General features: G+C 32.1%; 1 protein-coding gene across 1 annotated transcript; it reads left to right on the forward strand.

Annotated features, from left to right (window-relative positions):
• Positions 1-7,365: 7,365 nt before the first annotated feature.
• Positions 7,366-8,001, forward strand: LOC21386502 (agamous-like MADS-box protein AGL61). Its single transcript, XM_010096060.1, has one exon. The coding sequence runs from the start codon at positions 7,366-7,368 to the stop codon at positions 7,999-8,001; it is 636 nt and encodes a 211-aa protein (XP_010094362.1).
• Positions 8,002-10,203: the final 2,202 nt, after the last annotated feature.

The following is a 10,203-nucleotide window of genomic DNA, read 5'->3' on the forward strand; positions in this document are numbered from 1 at the left end:
CCTTTTCTGCTGCCAAATTATATAGCCAAGAAAATTTCATTCACAATTATTGCACAAGTTATTAGCAAAAAAATTAAAGAACCGAGACAACATTTTCAGCAATTTGATCAAGGAAAAGAACAGAAACCCAAGCCCAAATTTAATGTCTGACTAATATATATATATATGAACCAGTAATTGTGACTGAAATTATGAGAAATAGTGGGAATGTAATCATTAAAATATATGAACCCACCAAAAAAGAAGTTTTACTGAGCAAAACGCAGTTGAGAGTTGTTGTAAGGGATGATATTATACCATGATCTCCAAACTGTCCGACATTTGATGAACTTTGATGTTGATGTCGTATTCCTGTGGTTGTTGTCGTTCTAGTATTAGCATTACATTTATCTCTTAACTTGGAGGGTTTGGAAACTAGCCCCCTAACTTCCAATTTTATCAATTTGCCACCCAACTTTCAAATGTGTTGCATTATTAGCCATTTAGAATTAGAACTAGTCATCCAAGGGCAAAAGGAAAAAAGAAAAAAAAAATTGGTCTCTTGTCTCTTCATTGGTTTTTGAAGAAAGAATTTTATTTTTTTTATTATTATTATCATGAGGGATTGAACCTGGTGCCAATTGACCAAGTGCTCATAATTTGAACTCAAGAATCCTTGAGGGAAAGAAAGTCCCTATGCGCTATGACTAACGATGGTGAAAAATTAAAAACAAAATTATTGATTAGAGCCGTCACGGAGGCAAAACAAGAAAAAGATAAAAGAAACCTAAAAAAACAAAGTAAATATTAAATAATCTTTAAAATAATATTGGAAAATAAATCAACCCAAATAAGGAAAGCAACCTACGCAATTGCAATTCTGTTTATATTAGGAAAAACAATCTCTCTCTCTCTTCTTATTATTATTTGGAGTGTCGGCCTAATTAAGTGATTAGATTAAAATTTGGTTCCAATTTAATTATGGTATGTGACATATATTTTCATTTTTGTAGGGAACATATATAATATATATTATTTTACCAGTGTGAAAAAATTAAAATTTAATTTTAGAAGTTTTTTTCTTAAAAATTAGCTGTGTTACACACTTTTACTCTCCATAACCCATTTCTAAATACACGCTCCATATTATTTTGAAAAGATTAAATTTACTTATTATGCACCCCAATTATTTTAAATTTACCCCCAATTAATTTCAAAAAATATTTAATTCTTAATCACTTTATTCTTCTTTTCACGCCTACCTACCATTTCATTTAAACATGTTACTTAAATAGTGTAATTTCTCTATCTGTCTCTTTTATTATTATTATTATTATTGAAACGTTAGGTATGAAGACTTTTTCCATGACCAAACAAAGAAAACAGAAAAATAAACAATTCAGAAAAAAATTATGCAATAACAAACTCAAAAAAATAAAAAATGAAAAATGGCAACAAAAAATTTATAATATCAATGAAGCTATGTGCAAAAAAAAAAAAAAAAAAAAAGACAAAACAACAAGAGAAATAAAATATTGCAATAGCAAAACAACATAAGCCAAACAAAAGATTATGAAAAGAAAAAACATGCAATTTTATAGAAAACGCAAAAAAAAAAAAAAGAGGACAAAATCAATCATTATTATTATTTTTTGAATATTATGAATTATGATACTAAAGATTAACAAAAAAATTCACAAGACAATGAGCTTCAAATTTTTGTTTTCTTTTTCTTTGAATAATATGAGATACATATTATGGTCTCGTTCATTTAACCGATTTGAGTTTTCAGTTCTAGATTTTTACAGTAAAAAGCTCTCAGAAAATGTCACATCTAAATTTTTCTGTTACAGTGAAAAGCTCTTAGAAAATGTCACATCTCAACTCGAATCCGCGAAGTGAACGAGGCCTAAATACACACTTGTACTAAATACAAATTTATTTAATTAATTGTTCTGCACATACTTATATATGTAAATAAACTCGTACTATCTACAAATTAAAAACAAACTCCCATTAAAAAGATAAATTACTTATATTTTTGGGAGAGCTAGTACTATTTCTTAGTCAATATCCTAGAATGAGCAGAGAAATACTCTCCAACTAATCAAGGTATATGCATGAATAATATAATTAAGGGTGAAAGAGGGATCAGATGACATTTTTAAATTGAATAATTAAAAACTATAGCATAATCTTATATGAGTAGTGAAGTTTATAGCATAATTTGAAACAAAAATTTTGAAAACCCAAAAAATACTTCGCATCTTCTTCTCCCTAAATTGTCTCATCGTCGTCGCTTTATTTGTCACTGTCGTGTCATCCCGCGAACCCCAAGTCTTGTCTATTCCTCTGTATCTCCCCATACGTCCGTCTGTGTAGGGCTTTCGTTTGTGATTTTCTTATATTCCACGTCGACGCCGTTGTCCCCTCGCAGTCGAGACGCTGCGCCACCTCCAACCTTGTCACAATCAGACGGCGTCACAATGAAGATCGTGACATCATCAAACCACAAGGAAGATTGCAACGCTGTTGCATAAGATGTGGTTAGAGACGAGGAAGAAGGAGACCAACTGTAATTACAAAAATTTAGTTCTCTGAATATCGTATAATGTTATTTTCTTTCACAATTTGAAAATACTGCTATTTTCGTCTAGCAATTTTTGTAATTAATTAGACACGTAGAGACTCACATGGTTACAACGCCATATAATAAATGAGCACGAGTTGTGAAAAGACGACTAGCAACAAGCGATGTGGGACTGATTCCGTAGCTGTCCACCAATATTAAGGGCCCGTTTAGTTCGTTGATTCAAGTTTTTAATTCGAGTTAAGATGTGATTTTATATGAGAGCTTTTTACTGTAGCAAAAAAGTTAGATGTGACAGTTTGTGAGAACTTTTTACTGTAGCAAAACTCGAATTATAAACTCGAATCAGCGAAATGAACGGGGCCTAAGTGGTAGCTAGTATTGTATACATGAAAAAAAAAATTAAAAATTTTAATGAAGGAATAATGACAATTAGTATATCAACGAATAAATCTAGTTGTATCTCAATTAAATTGGCACCTAACTAAGTTCAAGAAAAAATTGAATGTGATAGACAAAGAAAAGGAAAAGAAAATCAAGGCGGCAAAGGAGGAAACAACAAAGATTAGTTCTGTCGAATACGCAGAAAGGGTTCAAAGGTTACAAAAGGCCATAGTGACCTCTCAATTATTGTTGATCTCAATTAGTCTAGTCATAATTCTTCTGTCTAATTATTGTTCTCTATTTAGCAATATTTTTTTGTACCACACATTGTCTCAATAATATATAGTGCTCACTGAACTATGTAAAATACTTCAAATTTAATTTAGCAAAGAAAGTGTAAAATACTTTATATACTTATCTTTTGGAGTCTGCTCCATCTTGTTTCCTACACATTATCTAGTCCCATGGAAGTACTGCAATATCATATTTAAAGTAATAAATAAGGGGGGTTTTTTTTTCTGTCTTGTTAACTAAAATCGATAGATTTAATGTATTCGTTTCACCTTTTTTGTTATTCTAAAAGGGACTTTATACTAATTTGTTTAGTTGCTAATGGTGAAAAAATTGAATTTGTTGTGCTAGTTGTCAGATTCTAAGTCTTTCTATTTTCCCCTTTTTATACTAGCCAAATTATGTAGCCAAGAAAATTTCATTCACAATTATTAGACAAGTTATTAGCAAGAAAATAAAGAATCAAGACAATACTTCCAGCAATATTTTAATAAAAAAGAAGAATAGAAACTCAAATCCTAATTCACTGTCTGACTATATATATCAATCAATAATGGGCACTGAAATTGTGAGAAATAGTGAGAATGTAATTAATCCTGGAAAACAAAATATAAAAGAAGTTTATATTTTCACCCAGCTTGCAAATGTTGAAGTATTAGCCATTCGGATCTAGTCATCCCAACCTATACCTGCCAATTTACGAAATGGTCATAATTGACAACTCAAGAGCAACGAAATTATTTATTTGAGCTGTCACAAAGGCAAAACATTAAAAAGAGAAAAAGCAACCCCACAAAAACAAAGGAAATAGATATTAAATATTCTTTAGTCAACAAATAATAAAAATGGAAAATAGATTGGCCAAATTGCAATTACATATGGTTATATTAGGAAAACCAATATCATCTCTCTCCCCCCTTTTTCCCTTTAATTACATATGGTTATTTTCCCTTTCAAAACAAAAAAAAAAAAAAAGGTTCCAATTTAATTATGGTATGTCTCATATTCTTTTAAGGATATTCTATTCACGCAATCTCTGGACTCTTCATACCCTTTATAAACTAAATTAAAATTAGTCACGTAAGATGACACAATCTCAACAATTAATTTCCCAAAAACTCCCCTAATATTTTCTCTTCTTTGTCTAATTGATGGTAGTGTTGAAAAAAAAAAAAAAAGAAAAAACCCCCAAGATCGACAAAGAATAGAAATAAAAAAACTTGAAAACGGGAGCAACAAGCAAGTCACCTTCTCCAAGGTGCACTCCGGGCACATTAGAAAAATAATCCATTCTGATCATTAATCAGAAACTTTTCAGGTTTTAGAATTTTAATTAATCGCAAAAAAGTTATCTTCAATTAAAGTATGTGCATAAACAACATAATTAGTTATAGATAATTAGATGCCCACATAACCTAAAAATATACCCAATCATTAAGGATAGCGTTGAGCAAACGCAACTTGCATCAAGCGATCTGGGACTACCTTAGTCATCCAACATTAGTGGCAGTACATTCTTCTGTAAAAACATTGTAAACACGAAAAGAGAAATGAAAATTTTTAATGAAAGGAATTAATGACAAGTACATCAACCGATAAATCTAGCTACATCTCAATTATGTTCGCGTCTACGTAAGTTTAACAAAAAAAAAAAAAAGAAAGAATGGGATATACAATAGAAAAGGAAAAGAAAAACAAGGTGGCAAAGGAGGAAACAATGAAGATTGGTTCTGTCGAATAGGAAGAAAAGGTTCATATGTTACAAAAAGGCCGTAGTAACCTCTGATCAATTATTGTTGATCTTAACTAGTCTCGTCACAATATTTCTTTGTCTAGTTATTTTTCTCTATTTCACCAATAATTGCGGTACAATATATTGTCTCAACATTATATAGTCCTCGATCGAGGAATAAAACTATGTAAAAACTTGATATAATTTAGCAAAAAAATATGTAAAATAATTGATATATTTCTCCTTTTGGAGTCCATCCATCTTGTCGTCTACACATTATTCGATCCATGGAAGTATATACTGCAATATCATATTAACATAATGAACTAGATTTTTTATGTAATGTTAACTTAAATTTACAGATTAATATATTTGTGACTATCCCATTTTATTAGGATGTTTTGCTTTCAAATGAGTAGTAATACTTGATATCAACTGTTTCACGTTTTGTGTTATTCGAAAATGACTTTATACTTTGCATAGTTGCTAGTAGTGAAAAACTGAATTTGTTCTGTAGTTGTCAGATTGCAAGTCTTTGATCTTTTTTCCCCTTTTTACTGCATTATACCAGCCAAAGTACGTAGCCATGAAAATTTCATTCACAATTATTGCACAAGTTATTAGCAACAAAGTAAAGAACCGAGACAAATTTTCGGCAATTTGATCGTGGAAAAGAATGGATACTAAAACCCGAATTCACTGTCTGACTATATTTTGACCAAAAATTGGCACTGAAATTGTGAGAAATAGTGAGAATGTAATCCTGGAAAAACAAAATATATGAACCCATCAAAACAGAAGTTTTACTAAGCAAAATATAGTTGAGCCAAACTGAATTTAAAGATATATATGCTGTAGGAAAAGAGTTGTTGTGAGGAATGATATATATCATGATCTCCTAACTGTCAAATATTTGCTGATTAACTTTGATGTGGATGTGATCTTCATACGGTTGTTGTTGTTCCAATATTAGCATTAGGGTAATATTCATTTGCCTCTAAACTTGTTACAAGGATAAACTTCTAATTTTATCAATTTGCCACCCAAGTTGCAAATATGTTGACTATTAACGACTTGAAACTAGTCATTCCAACCTGCCAATTTACCAAGTGATCATAATTGACTAACGATCATGGTGATCAATGAGCAACGAAATTATTCATTTGAGCGGTCACAGAGGCAAAACAATAAAGGGTAAATGTAGTAAATAGAAAATTTAATGTTATGAGATTCAAATTAAGGGTCCGTTTAGTTCGCTGATTCGAGTTGAGATGTGACTTTATGTGAGAGGTTAGATGTGACTGATTCTGAGAGCTTTTTACTGTAGCAAAACTCAAATTCTAAACTCGAATCGGTAAAATAAACGGGACTTAAATATATACACCAATACTACATACATTAAATATGGCTGCGCACGGTTAAGTACAAATAGACGGTTCAAACCGGACATATGCGGTCTTTAAACTGCCGGTTTGAACCGAAATAGCTGTTTTTAAACTACCGATCCAATTCCATGTCAATAGCATTAATAACCTGTTTGTAATTCTTCTAGTGGTGCAGAACGGCCCAGAACATTAAGCATATATATTTAACTCCTTAAAAAAAAAAAAAAAAAAAAAAAAAAAACTTGTTATTTATATTAATATTATGGATGACTGTAACATTATTAGTTGTGGACTGTGACTTTGGATAGCACGTTATTGTTATTTGCTACTTTTTAGTTTTGGATGACTATAATATCACTAGTTATGAATTTTTTTCTGTTTTGGATTGCATGTTATTGTTGTTACCTTTTGGATGGTTGTAATATTATTGTTTAATAGTTATGGACTTTTGTTTAGATTATATATTATTGTTGTTTGTAATTTTAAAGGATGATATGTATTATGTGACATATAATTTTGTTAATTAAAAAATCTAACAGTTTAAATTGTTGTTTAATCAAACCGGACTATTTACTAACAGTTTGGTCCAATCCTATCTTAGAAACAATCTGATATGGTCTAGATTTTTTAAAACCGTACTAATAGTAGTCAGGCCTAAAAACCTAATGGTTTGGGATCCATGAACAACTCCTACATTTACTTATTTAATTGTTTCACATACCAATATTTATCTAAATACATTCGTCATATATAAATTAAAAACAAACTCCCCTTAAAAGTTATATTAAGGGAAAGGTGGACTAATTTCCCGGCCAATTTTATACATTGATTCTTTTAATTATTATATGGAAACTTGCCTTAATTAGGAAATACTCTCTAATCAACAATATATGGAAACAAAAAGGAAGAATTGCCTTATAAAAAGGCGAGGACGCTAACCAGAATCTCATGGAGTTTTTAAACTCGTCCTAATATATTTTTCTTTCGTTTCTTCGTCTAAATCAATGGCTGTATTGAACGAGATCACGAAGGAGAAGAAAACTCAAGGCCGGCAGAGAATAGAAATTAAAAAGCTTGAAAACGGAAGCAACAAACAAGTCACCTTCTCCAAGCGCCGCTCCGGCCTCTTCAGAAAGGCCGCCGAGCTCAGCGTCCTTTGTGGTTCCGAGGTTGCCGCCCTCGTCTTCTCCCCCAATGGCAAGCTCTTCACCTTCGGTCACCCCTCTGTCGACTCCGTCGTCCTCCGATACGCTCATGGCACGAATACTGCCCCCGCCGCCGCCGCCAGCACTTCTACTAATGTTGTTACGAATGTTTCTGAAGAGTTTAACAGAGATTATGTCGAGGCAGTGAAAGAGCTTGAGGCCGAGAAGACTAGGTTGGCGGAGGAGAAGAAGAAAGCGAAGATCGGCGGTGAAAAGTTTTGGTGGGACGAGGGGATAGAGGGTATGGGAATGGAGGAGCTGAGGCAGCATATGGCGGCGCTAATTGAGCTGAGGAGGAGAGTGGCTGCAAGGGTTCAGGGGTTGAAGGCAGCGCCGCCGGAAAATGCTACTTCTTTGGCGGGTGTAGTCCCGCTGCAGCCGGCGTCATTTTTCCTTGCTCCCCTAGGATTTGGGAATGGAAATATGCATTTCTGAAATTTCTTTTTTTTTTTTTCCTTTCTTTTGGTGATTATTAGAGCAAGAAATAAGTCCCATCGTGTTGCATGTTGGCATGTCTTCTCTATAGAGTACATGGCAGAGAACTTGGTGATTAGAAGTTTTAGGCTTGTTTAATATGTCTTTTACTATATGATGAATAAAAGATACTTTGGAAGTTTTGTTTTGTTTTCTCATTTTATTTAGTGTAATTTGCTTCTTTTTTTTGTCCTTTGTTCTCAATAAAATTCATCACATGCATGAATTCAGATTTTCACGCGCATAGATCAGTTGACAAGATTTGCTGAAACAAGAAGAAACTCTAAAATAAGGTTCCAATTTAATTATGGCATGTGTCATATATCGTTTTAAGGATATCCTATTCATGCAATCTCTTGACTCTTCACACCCTTTATAAATTAGATTAAAATTTCTTGTTAGAAGTCGCACAAAATCTCAACGAGTAATTCTCTTCTTTGTCTAAATTCATGGTAGTGTTGAATGAGATCACGAAGGATGAGAAGAGAAGCCAAGGTCGATAATGAATAGAAATAAAAAAACTTGAAAACGGGAGCAACAAGCAAGTCACCTTCTCCAAGCGGCACTCCGGGCACATTAGAAAAATAATCCATTCTGATCATTAATCAGAAACTTTTCAAGTTTTAGAATTTTAAATAATCGCACAAAAGTACTCTTCAATTAAAGTATGTGGATAAACAACATAATTAGTTATAGATAAGTAGATGCCGACATAACCTAACAATACCCAATAATTAAGGATAGCGTTGAGCAAACACAACTAGCAACAAGCGATCTGGAACTATCTTAGTCATCCACTCATATTAAAGTTCCGTTCATTTCACCAATTAGAGTTTTGCTACAGTAAAAAGTTCTCAGAAACAGTTACATTTAACTTTTTTGCTACAGTAAAAAGTTCACACATAATGTCACATCTCAACTTGAATCAATGAACTAAACGGGTCCTAAGTGGTAGTACATTCTCCTGTAAAAACATTGTAAACACGAAAAGAGAAATGAAAATTTTTAATGAAACGAATTAATGAAAATTACATCAACCGATAAATCTAGCTACATCTCCATTAAGTTCGCGTCTACGTAAGTTCAACAAAAAAAAAAAAAAATGAATGGGATAGACAATTGAAAAGGAAAAGAAAAACAAGGTGGCAAAGGAGGAAACAACGAAGGTTGGTTCTGTCCAATAGGAAGAAAAGGTTCATATGTTACAAAAAGGCCGTAGTAACCTCTGATCAATTATTGGTGATCTTATCTAGTCTCGTCACAATATTTCTTTGTCTAGTTATTTTTCTCTATTTCACCAATAATTGAGGTACAATATATTGTCTCAACATTATATATCCTCGATCGAGGAATAAAACTATGTAAAAAATTGATATAATTTAGCAAAAAAATATGTAAAATAATCGATATATTTCTCCTTTTGGAGTCCATCCATCTTGTCGTCTACACATTATTCGATCCATGGAAGTACTGCAATATCATATTAACATAATGAACTAGATTTTTTATGTAATGCTAACTTAAATTTACAGAATCTTATATTTGTGACTATTCCATTTTATTAGGATGTTTTACTTTCAAATGAGTAGTAATACTTGATATCAACTGTTTCACGTTTTGTGTTATTCGAAAATGACTTTATACTTTGCATAGTTGCTAGTAGTGAAAAACTGAATTTGTTCTGTAGTTGTCAGATTGTAAGTCTTTGATCTTTTTTCCCCTTTTTACTGCATTATACCAGCCAAATTACGTAGCCATGAAAATTTCATTCACAATTATTGCACAAGTTATTAGCAACAAAGTAAAGAACCCAGACAAATTTTCGGCAATTTGATCGTGGAAAAGAATGGATACTAAAACCCTAAGTCACTGTCTGACTATATTTTGACCAAAAATTGGCACTGAAATTGTGAGAAATAGTGAGAATGTAATCCTGGAAAAACAAAATATATGAACCCATCAAAACAGAAGTTTTACTAAGCAAAATATAGTTGAGCCAAACTGAATTTAATGATATATATGCTGTAAGAAAAGGGTTGTTGTTGTAAGGGATGATATCCAAACTGTCAAATATTTGCTGATTAACTTTGATGTCGATGTGGTCTTCATACGGTTTTTGTTGTTCCAATATTAGCATTAGGGTAGTATACATTTGCCTCTAAA

This window comes from Morus notabilis, unplaced genomic scaffold (genome assembly GCF_000414095.1).
Source record: "Morus notabilis unplaced genomic scaffold, ASM41409v2 Scaffold1731, whole genome shotgun sequence".
In the NCBI taxonomy this organism is placed as follows: Eukaryota; Viridiplantae; Streptophyta; class Magnoliopsida; order Rosales; family Moraceae; genus Morus; species Morus notabilis.

Excerpts from the sequence above, each read along its gene's own strand:
- LOC21386502 (XM_010096060.1), top strand. The coding sequence starts at position 7,366 with ATGGCTGTATTGAACGAGATCACGAAGGAGAAGAAAACTCAAGGCCGG.